Raw genomic sequence first — 17,197 nt, 5'->3', positions numbered from 1 at the left:
TGATGTCATGAGTGATGTCACTGACCATGTCATGAGTGATGTAATATGTGACGTCATCAGCAGTGCATTGCGGGTGCGCGATTTATAGTTAGCTAAACTAACTATAACGCGGGAATTTCAATGGTTTTGTACGAGTGAAAAGTCCAGCTAACTAAAAACGCCCCTGAAACCTATGTTTTTTTCTGTGAATTTCTAAGGTTTTTTTAAATGCTAATTCCTAACTATAACGTGCCTTCAACCTATGGTTTTTCAGTGAATATATATGTATTTATTACTAAACACACCCTCCTAGTCTCTTTACGAGACTAGAGGTCAAAACACATAAGTTACACTTCAATAAGCACAGTAAAATAGCACAAATACACGTCAGGTCCTAGGGGCGAGCCAAACCATATACTAAAATAGTGGTACAAGAACCACGACTGAACTAGACACAAGGCCTAGAGCCTGTAGAATCACTGGGACCCCAAGGAAACACCCAAGGTAGTGACACAGGGGACCCCCGGGGGCCGCGTGCAGTGTGTGAACACAGCTGCGAGCTCCTGTTAGCTTCTATGGGGAAGGTCGCGGTTAGATTTTTAAAGATTAGGGACACTTAGAAATGAGTCAGGACCAAACCCTTTTGGACTTAGGAAGTTCTAGGGCTAGCACCCAGGGGAGCACCAGAGTACTTGTGTTACCTCACCCAGGGAAGCAGGGTGCATAGGTGTCTTTTGGTGTCGGGTCGCGTCGTAGATTTCAATGGGAGCTGGCGAAGAAGTGCTGCTGCCGTGAAGATGCGAAGTGCCCGAAGAGATCCAAGCCTGGATCGAAGATGAGAAGAACCTAAAAGCAGAGGGGACAGAGTCTGGGTCACTAGCCAGTGACCAGGAAGGCGATGAGCAGATGCCCACCAATGTCGTGTGATTTCAGGTGAAAGAGGTGAAGCTTGACTCTTCAGCCACGAGGACCAGGAGTCGTCGAGGACAACCAGGAGCTGGATTCGAGCTGTCCCATGAAGGATGTCGAGTGCCACAGTGTCGGTGCCCGGATTGGACAAAACAAGCCTTAGCAACAGCAACCCACGCAGAAACAAGAAAGATGCTTCAGTGCAGACCAGCAAGGTCTGTGGGACTCACCACAGACCTTGCTAGGGAGTCGGGGCACATCTGGAGCAACCAGGGAAGCCCAAGGCGATTCAAAGTTATCCCCTCAGGGTCCCACCAGTCAACAGACCAGGGATCGCTAAGGGACCTCAAGACAGAACACAAAATGGTGGCCCACGGGTCACTCGGAATGACCAGGCCAACAATCTTCAAAGGTTTCAGTGCTCGAGGTAGGGGCTACAAGTCAGCCCAAGCAAGACTTCAAGAGACGTCGAGAAGTCAATGCACTTGCAGAAATGCACGGTGCCCAAGAGTTCCGGTTCCACGCTACTCATGAGGGCTGCGGGTCTCAGCTTTGCTGTGGACTTGGTCGGCCTCTGAGATGTCTGGACATACTCTTCCTGGGCTGCAAATACTTTGAGTGCGGCGGCAGCTTCGATAATGCAGACCGGCAAATTGCTTTGTTGGTGCCTGCCAAGCAGGGTAGTCACTCCTTGATCCCAAGGGAGATTTCTTCAGTCCTCTGGTATTGAGCAGAGCGTCAAAGGTCCAGGATTCGGCTTCAGAGTTTCATCCAGGGTAATCTAAAGTTCTGGTTACAGAAGTTCCTTACTTATACCTAAGGAAGGGGTTGGACTAGCTCTGGGGACTCTTCTATAGGAGGGTTTGGAAAGAGGGGTGGCTACACCCATTTCCTTTGTCCAGTTTCATGAGAGAGCAGGGGCTGGAAGTCCCTGAATCGGTCTGAGCTGAACTATGCACAGGGACACCAAATGTGCCCCCAGTGCAGGACTTCAAAGCACTCCGAGTACTCCCACCCAGCCCCAAAATACATAATCCTGTCTGGGAGGTGGTTACACCTCCCTGTGACAGGAAACCTATTGTCCAGGCCTCCCCTGCCGGAGTTTCGCTCAGCAGTAGGAGGCCAGACTTGTGTCTGTCGCTGCAGCATCCATTTTGTGATGCCAGGGCTCTATTAAGTTTCTACCGGGTATACCAGTGCTGTCATGTCTCTCCCTCTAGAAGGGTGGGATCATACTCCTACACCAGTTACTGGTGTGGGGGTATGATTCCAAGGTGTTGGACACCAAACACAACACGTTTCCATGCAGCCAGTCCAAAGTTAGCATTTACCGTTTGGTTATAATGCACTTAAAAGTATATGGTCAGGCTGCACCACAGACAGCTTCAGAGAAGGTTCTCCGAAAGCTGCAGAGGGGCTCTGCTCATGCAGGGGCACCCTCTCACATAAGAACCAAGCACTCTGCCTTCAGGATTGATAAGGCCTGCCATAGGAGTGACATACATATATTTATTATATTATGTATGTGATATAGGTAACCTATATCACGGTAAGGGGTGCATGCAGCACTTTACCCAGGCTGCAGTAGCAGACCTGTGGTGTCATTTTGGGTGGCTTTCCAGGTGTGGCATAAAACATGCTTCAGCCCCTTGTAGGCCTCTGGTGCATCTATGCCCTGGGTACATAGTATACCATACCATATACTAGGGACTTATAAGGGCACCTCAGATCCAATCTGAACTGTACCTAAAGTACATGGAATCATTTTAGAGAGGAAGCAGCTAGGCTGGGGCCCTGAATAGCAGGGTCCCAGCCAGACTAAAGTCGAAAAACAGTGAAACACCAGCAAAAAGTGGGGGTAAACATGTGAAGCAGATCCTACTCTCCTACAGTTGGTCCCAGGGTCATGGTTACTAAGGTGGTAGGATGACTCAGTCCCTATACACCAAAGTCCTATAATCCTGCGCATAGTTCTGTTCTTGGGCAGAATCCCTGCATAAAGGGGTTTACGAAGTGACACATCTGCCTAGACGCGTCGCTTCGTAAATATGGCGCATTATTTATGCCGACGCAACAGCGGCCTAACTGTGATGCATAGTTTCATAAATAGGCCCCCAGATCTGTTGGAATGTGGACTTTCTTTTCTCCCATGGACACTGGGATAATGCTGCCATCAACACTACTGCAACCCGCCTGCTTTGCCCAAACATCCAGCTCCTTGAGACTGATCTCATGGGCCATCCTTCTTTCCTCCATGGCCAGTTTCTCCCTTGCCGATGCTCTCAGCCTCAGCTTTCTCTCTGGTCAGGGGTCTCGCTTCTCAGCCTTCCTCTTTTCTGCTTCCAGCTTTATCTTTGTCAGCTGCAGCCCGAGCTCCCTCTCACCTTACGATCCAGTAGCTTCTCAGGAAACAGGCCCCAGGCAGGCATACTGCTTCCTGCCCCATCCTAGGCATCCTGTCGTGGAGAGTTCTATTCTCCTTGCAGCTCAGGACCCAGGTCTGGGTCCTCCACCTCATCATTTAAGTTTGCCTCCTCCTCTGGGATGGTCTGCCACCTCTGTACTTCTTCAAAGGCTCTGAGGGCTACCTGGAGATCCAGCTTGGCAGCCTTCCTGCCTACATTCAGCTCCTTTTCTTTTTGAAGCTTCAGTAGCTCAGACCTGGTGAGGGTGTCAAAGTTGATCAGATTCATCTCGAATCTCCCAAAAACAAAAACAAAGGAGGTAGGGCACGATACAACAACCAATAGAAAATAAAGAAGAATTTAAAGTGGTCAACTCGGGTGTTAAATTATTTCTATGGAACCTTTGTGTTACACAAATCACTGTATGGTAATGCACAAACATAGGTACTAAAGCCCACACCTTCTTCACCAATGTTAGAAATTGGGTTGTTGATTGACTGGGGTGTTAGCCCTGGTTAAGCAAAAGCCACAATATTTGTCAGGGTGAACCACAACAAGTCACTAAATTAAGCTGTGGTCAACCCTCTGGTAGGTTGACACAAAAAAAGCAGTCAGGCTTAACTTAGAGGCAATGTGTGAAGTATTTATGTAGTACATAAACAGCAATAAAGTGAAACCACCACAAGAAAAATCCCACACCCATTTAGAAAAAAAAGAGTAAATTTTAATAAATTAATGCCATCAAATTGATTTAAAAAAAATAAAAAACAAACAAAAAAAACAATCACTATAACCGGAGTTATGAATTTTTAAAGTGTGAGGTAAAAAAAAAAAAAAAAAAAAAAAAAAAAAAAAAAAAAAAAAAAAAAGAGGGCCTAAAAGATCAAATTGCCAACCTAGTGAGACCCAGTTAAAGTAAAAAAATATATCCAACCGTGATGTAGCGCGAGTCGGATACAAGAAGCGGTTTCGGCCTCGTCAGCGCTTACCTTTGGACTAAGAAGTTTTGAAGAAAATGTTCTGAGAAGGCAAACTTAAGTGGGGCAAGCCTGAAGGCAGTGTCAGAGGAGTAGACGTAGTCATTGGGGAGCCGTTGGATGAAGTTATAGTGACGATTTCTGCATTTGGACTCTTTTTGGAAGTTTAAAAACTCCAGCAGGCCAAGGCAGGAGGCAGCAGACTGTGAGAGTTTGACAGGGTCGGATACTCCTTAGGCGAAGGACCGCTGAACAGGATTTGCTGCTGCTGAGAAGAATGTAGTGGGAGCTACTGTAGAGTCAAGCCTACCGGCGATGCACCTTTGGTGGATAAATGAGCAGGTCGGTCTCCCCTCGGTTCTCAAAGCAGGTTTTAGAAAAAAAAAAAAAAATAAATCTGCTTCCCAAGTTTTAACATTTGCCCATTTGGGCATCTTTGGCACCACCACCAAGGGACCAGGACACCACTTTGAGGGTTAGGAATCCCTCAGGCTGTCTCAAAGTGCAGGTTCAAGATGGTTAAAGCCTTTTGTGTCCGAGGCTTTGATCAGGAGGTCAGCGAACTATCCCTTGGTGTCACTCTGGTCGTCCCGAGTTAAAGTGATTAAACAGGGTTTAAGCAGCAGGGCAGGCCTCTGAGGGTTTATGGCCCGCTCCAGGCAGCAAAGCAGTCCTTCCAGGTGCTGCAAAGCAGTCTTGTGGAGTACACAGCAGACCACAGCAGCAGACAGCGAGTCATTGCGCAGGTCCATAAAATGAACTGAAGAGTGGGTTTGAGAGTCCTATTTTTAAACCTGGTGCCTTACTGGAAGTAGGAGTCTAGAAAACTCCATATGAAGTGCTTGAATTTCCCGCTTCCCTTGCCCCGGAATATCTGTATGCACCATGCAGGGTTGACAGGTCCTTTGTGTGAAGGCAGTGCAGGTGGGGCTCTGCCCAGCTCTGCTCCCACCCTGCCAGTTAATGTCCATCCAGCCATACCTACTCCTCCTTTTGCGTGGCTGTCTGGGAGGAATAAACAAAGTCCAACTGCCAACTACGCCCAATCATGTGACCCATGAACAGTCTGCAGGCACCAAATAGTTAGGGCAGTTAAATGCCAACTTTGTCAGTGGTATTTTCAAATTTGTAACTTAAACTCCGACTTTACCATTAAAGAGAAGTTTTACATACGATTTCCCAGACACCAAACATAAATGTTAGTCCCAATCGAGTGTTAGCACATCAATTGTAATAAGGCTACTCAGTATTATCCTATGGGAGATGTAGGCCTCGCAGTAGTGAAAAACATATGTTACATGTTCTTGTAGTGAAAAACTCCTAAAGTACATGTCCATCCTTTTCATTACAATGCACCCTGCCCTATGGGCTGCCTAGGGCCTACCTTAGAGGTGACTTATATGGAATAAAAGAGGAGTCGCAGGCTGGGGAAGGGGGTTATATTGCCAAGTCGACTTGGCAGTTCAAACCTGCACTCAGGCTGCAATGGCAGGCATGGGACATGTTTTAAGGGGCTACCTAAGTGTCCCTCAAGTACAATAAGTGCCGAAGGCCCACTAGTAGCATTTAATTTACAGACCCTGGGTATATGGTACCCCATTCTACAAGGGACTTCTGAGCAAATTAAATATGTCAATTAGGTGTAAACCAATTTTACCATATTTAAGGGCAAGAGCACAAGCACATTAGCACTGGTTAACAGTGCAAAGTGCACAGAGTCCTAGACTCAACAAAAATGTTAATAAAAAGTGGAGGACAAAGGCAATAAGTTGCGGGGAAGACCGCCCTACGGCTGACGGGTCTAACAACCTCATTAAGATAATTCCAATTTTTGGCAAATGTACGCCTTGTGTATGGATGTGAACAGTACAGCAGTACTATTAGCGGAATGAAGTGCAGAAGCCTGGAAGAATGGAGCAATGTGCTCAACATTGTTGATCGAAGGATACACTTTTACAAAGCACACAACAAAAGGTCAGGTGTAGCATAGGGAAACCATTTTTACACAGTCACAATCAAAGATTAAACTGCAATCAGGAAAAAGCTGCAAGATCTTCCAGCGTCACAATGTGTGTCTGTACTGGTACCAGAGGCAAAGACTAGCAGTCAGCCTCTGGGAAAAGGAGATGCTAGGTGATCATATTTTCATCAGGCGAGATAGAAAACAATTGTTTATGCTCAGTGGAATAAAAAAATAAATAAAATGCGAGCCAAATGATGGCTCTATCCTGGAGGGTGGGCCATGACCCAAACATTCATACAGGCTTAAAAAGGGGTCTATAAGTAGGTCCAAGTTAAGTGTGGTGAGAGCCATATTGAAAATGTAGGACATAGGATGGGAGAATCCAGACAGCTGAAAAGGGTGAGTGGGTGCATGCCCAGCCACGAAAATGTAAGGTGAACTAGATTAGGGACTGGATATATCCACCAATCCTGTGGCAGGATTTTAGGATATCTGCAACAGCGAGTATAAAACTGAGAGGCTCTGAGCTATAAAACAATGAGACGAAACCCAAGCACAAATGGGAAACTTTAGCAGGAATATCATGAAAGCTCAAAACTGTAGAAACGCTTCTATGAGGATGTTTACTGTTGTCTGTAGACCGACATAAGGATGCATACAACCAAGAACTTGTATCTGTAGGGAAACTATAATTTTCTTGCACTGTTCACGCATGACAAAAACAGAAAAACAGTAAATACACTATCAATATTGGTTTGATGATATTCTTCAAAGTTAGCTGAAGTGTAATAATTATATTTTTATTTTCTTTGAACTCCAATATTCATTTTAGTACAATCCGCATGCTCTGCCATCAAAGGCATTTATCTTTTGACCACCACTTCATAACAAAGAGTCTGCATTTCCAGCAAGAACTGTGAGATAGGTGGAAGGAGTCCTGGGTAACACTGCTACTTTTTTATCTTTAAGTGAATTGTGTGATTTAAGAAGTTATCCTGATTAACAATACATTTCTGAAACAAAACAAGCATATCCTTACATACATATACAATGTGAATTGAACAGTGAATTTCAAATCTTATCTAAGACTGGTGCTTTTAGAAATCAAGACATTACTAATGAACTCTGATCTTTTAAATGTCATTGTGCAGAAATACAGCGTCCAGAGCTTTCCTTAAAACAAATCCGTTCAGCTCAATTTCCTAACCAAGTGAAACACCTTTGTGATCGGTAGACTGCCACAAATTGGAGTTTTAAATGTTGAACTGTCAAAATAATATTCACAAGGTCAACCATCACAATCTTGTGAAGGTACGTAGATATCAGGCAAGCATATATGTGCTATTCTTAACTCCACATATATGTACCTTGCCAATATATATATATATATATAAAGTTAGGGATAGTAAATCTAGACTTACCTTCTTGATATTATGGTGGTAGATATTCAGGATACCATGTTTATTGCAGGACAATATTTTCTAACTCAGTCTTGTGACATACATCCTTATGGCTGTCTTTATGTTCTATTATTATTAGAAGGGTCTGCAACAGAATAAGGAATTTCAAGGTTCTACATACAATTTTGCTTTACCTTGTGTGTACCAGGCAGGAGGAGACCAGGAGGTTTTTTGCGAAGTACATACTGCTTAGGCCCCTTCTGCAGGTGAAATGTTGGGTTGGATTGTCCACATCTACGGAAAAGGAATACAAACTATACATTAAATCAAGAAAATGTTTGCCCAAGGATAACATGTTTAGATGAGAGGGCATTGGATGTTAAATAGCAGAGAATTAAGTTAGGTTATGCCTGGACCTCAAAATATGCCAGTGCTTAATTTGAGCAGAGGTTGCCGGTGAGGGCCACCTACACTCATTTTTAGGGGCCAACACTTATTTTTCAGAACGAGACATTTAGGATAACAAGAGAGAAAAAAAAAATACAAAATGGAAAAACTGAGGAAAATTAACACAGAAAAATGCCACAAAGGGAAATAGCAGCAACCTGCAAGAGTGAGAAGCTGGCAGGGAGTCTCCGATAGTGGATTAAAGAGGCCAGAGCAGAGCTCTGGGCACTGCACTCACTCTTTTACAACTTAAGCACTGCAATATGCTCATTGCCACCTAACAAACCAAGGGGCCCATTAGGATGTCGGGCAGTGGCACCACCGCGGTGCTGACGGTGCAGAAAAATGTGCCTTTTTCCACCCGCGAGCAGCGGTCCTCACGTCTGCCATATTAGTATAGCCAAACATAGCCCATTTCCCGTCTGCCGCGGTGCGACGCGCACCGCCATCAAAGTGCGCCTGCCCCCGCGGCAGTGGGAGCCAATGAAGACTCTCCACCGTGCGGAATGACGTCCGCCCCGCTCCACAAATTAGGATGCCCCAAACCTGCAGCCGCACCGCAGCATACAAACCGCCCAACCAGAGACGGCGGAAGCTCGACAGCGGAGCGCGAAACCAGTGTCCCGGTCCACACCACCCGGTCACGACTGCCATGGATCCAGCTCTACACGTTTATCCGGTGCTGTACCTGTTACATCACCAGCAACTCATGGACCGCCGCGGATGCCGCCGCAGGTACGCAATAACACAAACACAACACACAACACATGGGCCGACAAAGGGTCCAAATCCACAATCAGACACCCTGGTGGAGACAGGGACACATCCACAAGGGCACCCACACATCACCCACCTGCCACCAAGTCACCCCTCTGCATCCTGGACACAGCTTCCGCCACCATGCAGCAATGTCCCGGTCACGTCACCGCAGCAGTGAACACAAGGAAATACATGCACACAATGCAGAAGGCAGGGCCAGTGCCAGGCATGGGCAGGGCACAAAGACCACAGAGCCACACCCCCTCCCACCACACACTAGCACACCCCATAAAGGCACATGCCATGTGCCCCTCCTGTGCACCCCATGCACAACAAGCCAGGTGAATACACACCCTGCACCACACAACAAACAACCAGGGAGACAGACACTGCAGGAGTGGCTGCACAGGAACACACAGCACAGGGCCAGGGAAACACACACCACCCCAACACTCAGGGAAACAAAAATGAGGACAAGCACCAAATGAACACATACAAGCAACAAACATCCAAATGGACACAGCCTGCATAAACACACATACATACCACAGACTGACAGACACATACACACCCCACATGCCAACAGCAATGGAGCACAACAAATAGGAAAACCAAAGTGGGCTGCACACAAATGGAAGGCCATGGTGACACACAACAAGCATGTGTACATCACATTCAAGACAAGGAACAGAGAACAACACCCTCAGACCATCAAAGCACACATGGCTGGTACAGTCAGTGAAGTCAATCCACAGACATCACAGTGCAACAACACAGGGAGACAGCAAGGGAAACCAAGTATAGGCACAATGATGAAAGGAAGGCCCTGAAGTCAAACTGTGAACAGCCACACATCTATACAACTACTTCACAGGAGTACACCAGCAGCACTACACACAGAGCCCATTGACACACTCCATGACTGACAAACGCCAGTAGGAATCTACACACATACCCCCCCTCACACCAGCAGCACACAACACCAGTGTCAAACACACTGAAGGGTGGCAATACTGCCAGTCAATACACACACACACAATCACACACCCTGGGGGGTAGCCACAAACATCAGACACACAGGGATGCCAGAACAAATGTCTGCACAAAAACAACAGACAAACACACAATCCAACAGAAACACACACACACACACACACACAACCACAACAATAACAGACATGCCCTGTGCAGCTAAACTGTGGAAAGGCAATGGGAGCACAGACAATAGGAGTGCACAACCACATCACTCATGAACACTGCACAGACAACATACCACAACACAAACAAGAAGTGCACCATCACAGAACACCACAGCCACACAGCCACAAACAAACAGATGCACAGGCAGAAAAATCACATAGCAAACACAGCAGGACATCCGGGGATGCACATCAGGCAATGACAAGGCAACATACACACACACAGCAGGGCTCAACAAATCCACTCGCCCGCTCGCATTTGCGAGGGAGAATTAATGAGGACGAGCTATTTTTAGGTCCTACTCGCCCTTTCTGGCGAGTAGGAAGAGAAACTAACTTTTGTCCTCTGTCTGTGAAAACGAAGCAAAAGTGACAAGATAACAAGATTTAAAGGCATTTTTATTGCTCACAAAGGGAATGAGCAATAACGTTGCCTTTAAATCTTGTTATCTTGTCACTTTTGCTCCGTTTTCGGAGACGGAGGTCAAGTAGGTTGAAGTGAGGTCGAGGGGATTTTCCAAGGCACTAGACCTGCAGGACTAGTACCATTTTTCGAGCCCTGCACAGCACTGCATGCACAACAAGCAGTGTGTGCACACCAAGCATACCAGCCACACACAGACAGTGACAGAAAAGCAAGCCACACAACACCAGACAGCACAGCACAAAGACAACAGCACACCCAGGAAGTGAAGCAATACCACAGCCAACACACATACATCCAACAAAACACCAACAGATGCACAAGTCTGGGACACAAAGGTGGAAACAACTTGCCCAGAGGACTGGGCAGCACACACAGTTGAACTGCATAGGATCAACCATGACTGAAACAGCACCAGAACATCACACACAACCCATTGGTGAAATGTCCTGAGTGACACATTGACCCTGGCCAAAGAACTGCACCACAAAGCACAGTGTCGCAAATGAAGTGATGGGGAGGCGCGCACACACACACACACACACACACACACACACACACACACACGTAAACCAAGGGGACAGCTGACACCAAAGTGAAGTGTACTGCTGCTCAGTAGGGGACATTGCATAAGTGTACCATACACAAAGAGAGGGAGTGCAGACCCACAATGGGTAGGCTTCTGAAGCACAGATAGGGGATGGTATGACAACACACACAGCATGCCACACTGGAGGCAAGAAGGCACCATGTGACAGCAATGCATGAGAAAATACAACCACAATGGCAGTGTGGAACAGCAGGTCTGCACAGTCTCCACAAACAGTAACAAGACACATGGATGTGCAACAAAACACTGACTTGCCAGTCACACACACTGCAAACTCACAAGGGACAAAAACAACAAGTAGGAGTCAGACAGAACTGCAAGGACACACCAACACACTTCACAACATACAACACACATATGCATACAACCACATCCACAGGGCTGAACAATCAAAACAGGCATACAACTCCTGGGTGACGTGTGTAGTTGACAATGCAGGGGCATGCACACATCACTCATGACAAACTCACCCCCTCCACACTACCTGACCATCCAAGAGCACACATGGAAAGTACGCCATGGGACTAGGATGACTGGCCATCACAAGATGACCACACACATACACCACTGGGTACACATAAAGGAAGAATACACATACATGATGACCCTGGCCAGCCTGCCTGCAATACTGTGTGCAGAAACCCACTCTGTGCTGGCAGTGCCCCCCAACCGGACAGTTGTACAATATAGCCAACATGAACAAATTAAGTAAATGACAACTGCTTTCCATTGAAAATTGTCACCATTGCCCCCACAAGTATCTGGGTCAGGAAGAACTGAAGACCCTGTCACCACTGATAAAAATAGAGTAAGTGAGCCCAAACATTGCCTATGTTGAAGTGGCACACAGACCATGTGGCACAGTAAACCACATATACACACACAGCAAAATAACTTTATTCAGTAAGAACACTGACAAAATAGACAACAGGAGCAACTGTCTTTATTCACATATTGCACAGATAGGCACCATGAGAAGAGAAGAGCAAGGCACAAAATACAGGGCATGTCCATGAGAAGCTGCACAGGCAAGGGCAAAACAGCAGTGAACAACAAGGCCAGTGGCCAGTCCAGGGTGCAGAGTAGGCCCATAAGAAGCTGCACAGGCAAGGGCATAACAGCAGTGAACAACAAGGCAAGTGGCCAGGGCTAGGTGCAGAGCATGTCCATGAGAGGTTGCACAGGGAGTGTGCGACTGTACCTTTCCATGGTCAGCAACACAATCAGTGGGTAAGAATGTGCAGTACAGGCCCACCTGTGTGAGAGACAGGTGTGTGAGGGCGACTACCACTCAGACTTGGCTGTCAGGCCGACTGGGAGTAGGCTGTGTGTCGGGGACTTCCGGGGCACTTGACTGGGGGGAGAGCGGACCAGCTGAGGTAGAGCTATCAGTAGCTTGGCAAGCCGGAGGGCTCCTTGGACCAGGTGGTGTAGTGGCACGTGGAGGTGGAGTCATGCAGATGGGAGACACGGTGTGGCTGGGAGATTGTGGAGGAGTGCCTTTCCACTTCTTGGGGATCCTAAATGGCTCGACTGACTCTGGATCAATGGGAAGTGGTGTGGACACAACAGGAACACTCACCACCAAAGCTGCATCAGGTGCAGATGCTGGCACCCCCTCTGGTGATGTGCTGGACCCTGCGGAACGCTTTGCCTGGCTTCGCCTCTGCCCCCTCCTTCCCATGTTTACTAGGTGTCACCCATACAGGGCCCTCCTTCCCCCTGCTTCACTGGGCTTGGAATGGGAGTCGAGGTGGTGGGTGAATCTGCCTTGGAGCCCTTCCCAGGTGTACCCTCGTCATGCACCACCTCCTTGGTGGGCACAGAAACTGTATGCTTCTCTTTGCGAGATGCTTTAGGGGCAGGAGAGTCCTTGGATGGTGATGCCTCTGAGGCATGTGTGCCAGAGGTCTGCTGCTTTGCTTTTTGTCCCCCTGGTGTCGCCGGACGGGCTTTTCTCCCTGCACTCTGGGGTGGCTTTGTTCTTCTGTGGGGATGGTGTCTGCACCCAGGACCGCCTGGGTTGCTGCTGCTGTGTGCTTCGTGTGCCGTATCATGACTTTGATGTATGTGGACTGTGTTCACTATCGTCAGACGTGGCCACTGCCAGGGGGGTTGGACAAAGGGACCGGAGCTGGACTGTGAGTATGTGCCTGTTGAAGGGCAGATGTCACTGTTGAGGACAAAGCCTGGACAGTCCGGTGCAGCCCACCCACGTCGTAATGTATGCCCGCCATGAAAGCAACCACCTGGGCCACTTTTTTTTCATGGTCAATGAAGGCATTGAGGAGAGCTGTCTGGCCTACACACAGCTGGCACAAATTGTCCACAGACTCAGCACTGATGGCAGCGGTGCCAGGGGTGAAGGACACTCTTCCCCTCTTACTGAGGCGGACACGGGAAGCACCAGAGGAAGTGGCTGGGAGGGTGGGCACTGGCCGCTGTGTGGTGGTAGACTATGCAGAGCCCAGTTCCCTGTGCCCACCAACATGGATGCATCCCGCTGGCATCAGATGATGTGGTGCTTTGCATCTCAGGCTGGGATTCCTCCAGCAGACTCCTGTCCCCCTCTGAGGCGCTGGTGACATCTGTGTCACTGGGCTCCTGTGCAGCGGTTGTCCTAGTTTCACCCCCACTGGAGTCCGTCTCCTGTCCCTCCGTGACCACAGGAGATGCTGCATGAGAAAGAGAGAGGTAGGGTCAGGTAAGTGGCAGCAACAGAACAAACATAGGCAAGCAATGCATAACAAAAGATGACTAAATCTACATGTTGCACACAACCCTGTGCAATCACATCGTGCCAACTCACTATATAGACTCAAGCACTGCGTGGAAACTGGAAATTCAGGCATGAGTAAGCCATGTGATGACCACACAGCACAACACCCTGCTTGTGGCTCCGTTCAACCAGCACACAACTAGCTCTGAGCACACCTAGGGACATGATGGGGGCACACTACTTGTTTCCACGGACAGATCTGGATGGAACAGGAGGGGACAACACAGACACAGACTACAACATGACAGTCCACAATGGCCATTAGCCCATGCCACCCACAATGTTGTACTTTGGGGCCCAAATACTGGTGCACATTGTTGCCAGATGTCTAGGCCTCCCCAATCTGGGTGCATGCAATTGACGCATTGATGAAGGCACAGTCAGATCGGGTACACTGCCATTCCCCCCATGGGATTCCCAAGACTACCCCCATGCAGAGGAAAGCTGAACAGCACACCTCAGAATGCAATGGGAATACACAGCATCCAAATCACCTTTGTAAGTACAGGTAGGGCAAATGCACGACACCGGCACCCAGCCCAGCAGCCACTTACATGCCACTGCATCACACTACCAACATCACATAGGCCAGCGCTGGCACAGGCTCTGTACACATGCAGCCAGTCACAGCCAAAGTCACCCTCCCCAAATGCTCACCCCTGGCTTGCTGCTGATGCTCCTTCAAACGTGCAGTCAGCTCAGGCTGTGCCACCATTAGTGGGGTCATACTGCACCGTGTCAAATGCCCAGTGCGAGGAAGCAGCCCCAAGGTCATCTCCGGCACGTTATTTGCCAGCCGGGTGATGTCATCCCACCTCTTGTGGCAGTGGGTGAGCCGTCGGTTTGAGACACCCAGAGCTCTCACCTTTGCTGCAATGGCCCTCCACACAGCCTTACACTGGTGTACCTTGAGCTGCAGGCATGGGAGACAAGAGGGGGATATGATCAGTGACAGTGTTATGTACCGACATCGCTCAGTAGAGCATCAAGATACAAACTCCACATATCCAACGATATGTCTATCAGGGACTAGAGTACATCTCACATGGTACATCTGCATGGGAAAAGCGGATGTAAATGCATGCAGGTGTGAGGGGAAACACAGTCCCTGCCCATCTCACACACATGCAGGATGCCAGCACTGAAAACACCTATGTAGCCTGCCCACATCTCCAGTCCATTGTTGGGTTGAGCAACACATACATCACATATCAACCTGTGTTTGGGGGTAGACTCACTGTGTCCAGGACTATGCAGCCCTCAATGTCCCTGCCCTGTGAATAGATAACTGTCATGGATATCACATTGAGGGACAGGATCTCACAAATCCAAAATCCTCTTCACAAGGCCGGTTGTGTGCAATCTACAGTGCTGAGATGGCCCATAGCTGGAGTGCAATGTGAAAAGACTGATGTAATACTCTAAGTGAAGTGATGTGTCCTTGTGAGCGGGGACTGTGCTGGCCAGGTGGGCTCACACGGAGATGGACTACAGGGGCACACACAGCCATTCAATCACTGTCCTGACTCCTGTATGAACAACCTTCTGCGTCACTGTATGGCTGACAACACAACACAGGTCACTCATACATACATGCGCAGGCAGGGAAACCTGTGGCATTGGGTACACACACCTTCCCCTGGAGACAGCATGTCAGGCAGTGCATGACAACCCCACACTCCCAGGCACATATTGCATCAGTCCAACTACATGTGCCCCCCGCCCTACCCCCCTCACTGTTGAGGACTTGCCACGACATTTGGGGCACCATATAGCCTTGGGTACTGTGTGAGCACCTCATCCACCAGGACCTCCAGCTCCTCACTCGTGAAGGGACTGGCACAGATCTTCTCTGTCCTGGCCATCACTGTGGACATGAGACCACAACGGCGGAATTGGGTGGTGAGGGGTCTCAGGCAGCAGTCCCTGGAGGCAGCAGCAAGTGAGGGGTCTCTGGCAGCAGGGTCAGGGAGCAGTAGAAATGTGAGGCTACCTCCCACACATATATAGCCCCCTGGGGTAGTTTCAAAGGTGCCAAGCTGCTGCAATTGGTGGTCCAGGTCTGCCTTTTTCAAATGCATCCAATGACCACCTCCGCGGTGGCGGCCCACGCCTTCAAAATTGCATAATGCCACCGCAATCAAGGTTCCCATTGGCTCTAGGGCGAGCTCCATGGCGGTGACACACCGCCATGGCCAGGCGGTAGCTACCGCGATATGGATGGTGGAGCATGCCAACCGCCATTTCTCCCATGTCTACATGCATATCACTACCGCTCTTGTGCGAATGGGGGTGCTGGTGACACCACTGGGGCCAGGCGGTAGCTACCGCGATATGGGTGCCATACATGGACACGAGGCACCGCGATTCAGGCGGTGGAGCATGCCAACCGCTATTTCCCCATGTCTACATGCCTATCACTACCGCTTGTGTGAATGGGGGGGTGCTAGCGACAGCGCCGGGGCCAGGCGGTAGCTACCGCGATATGGATGGCGGATCATGCCAACCACCATTTCTCCATGCCTATCACTACCGCTCGTGCGAATGGGGGGTGCTGGTGACACCACTTGGGACAGGCGGTAGCTACCGCGATATGGGTGCCATACAATGCCAATGACCATCTGGCAAACATCAACAGTGCACAGTGCCCACATGGTCAATGGCACATCATTGTGCACACAATGCCAATTTTCAATTTGCTCCACTGGTGACTAAACATGGCATGTTTGTGTATGTGATTTCATACATTGGCCTGTACTCCCTCACATGTCACTTATGGATTTGATGGTCAGGTAGGCAGGACAGTGTTGTTATGGACTCTACAATGTGTACACATGTCAAAGTGTGTTGAGGTGCAGTGACAATCACAGCAATGCTCATCTCAATGAATGATGATCCTTTTTGCATGGCCTCTTATGTCTGCACATGCACACATTCGTCATTTCTGCGCAGACTGTGGTCATTGTGTTGTAGATGTGTGCCAGGTTGAAATGACGCATGAAGGTGTGACAGGTACAGCAGCTAGGCAGGAGGCAGTGGGGTTGATTTGTTACACATATGCTGGATGCTATACTCCCAGGCGTACCCATGTGAAATGTGGCCATAACCCTATGTGCATTCACATTGACCAAGGTGCTGTTTGAGGTACTTGTTTTGTGTAAGTTGACAGTTGTGTCCTTTGTGTAGCCGAAGGTGTCCCTACATGTAAGCTGGTCTGTAACTCAATTTTGATGGCAGTCATTGTTGTCATTGTCTCATGCAGAACGTGAGATGCTGTGATCATCTCAGGATGTATTGCATTGACATGTGTCCACTTTCATCTCAAATAGGAGGAGGCCAAATCTGA

At 48.6% G+C, this 17,197-nt stretch overlaps 1 protein-coding gene across 4 annotated transcripts in view; it reads right to left on the bottom strand.

Annotated features, from left to right (window-relative positions):
* LOC146789127 (acyl-CoA dehydrogenase family member 11-like) overlaps window positions 1-17,197 on the bottom strand; it is a 286,543-nt gene that overhangs the window by 182,764 nt on the left and 86,582 nt on the right. For all 4 annotated transcript variants that reach the window (XR_014969747.1, XM_085630012.1, XM_085630011.1 and 1 more), the window contains exon 2: window positions 7,828-7,927. Coding sequence is in view for 3 of the 4 variants with exons in the window: in XM_085630012.1 (XP_085486138.1) it covers window positions 7,828-7,927 (100 nt within the window). In the remaining variant the exon portion in view is untranslated. The remainder of the gene's footprint in view (window positions 1-7,827; window positions 7,928-17,197) is intronic.

The sequence above is a fragment of the Triturus cristatus genome, chromosome 10 (assembly GCF_964204655.1).
Source record: "Triturus cristatus chromosome 10, aTriCri1.1, whole genome shotgun sequence".
In the NCBI taxonomy this organism is placed as follows: domain Eukaryota; kingdom Metazoa; phylum Chordata; class Amphibia; order Caudata; family Salamandridae; genus Triturus; species Triturus cristatus.
Note: the sequence above shows the minus strand (reverse complement) of the source record. Positions and strands in the feature narration are given on the sequence as shown.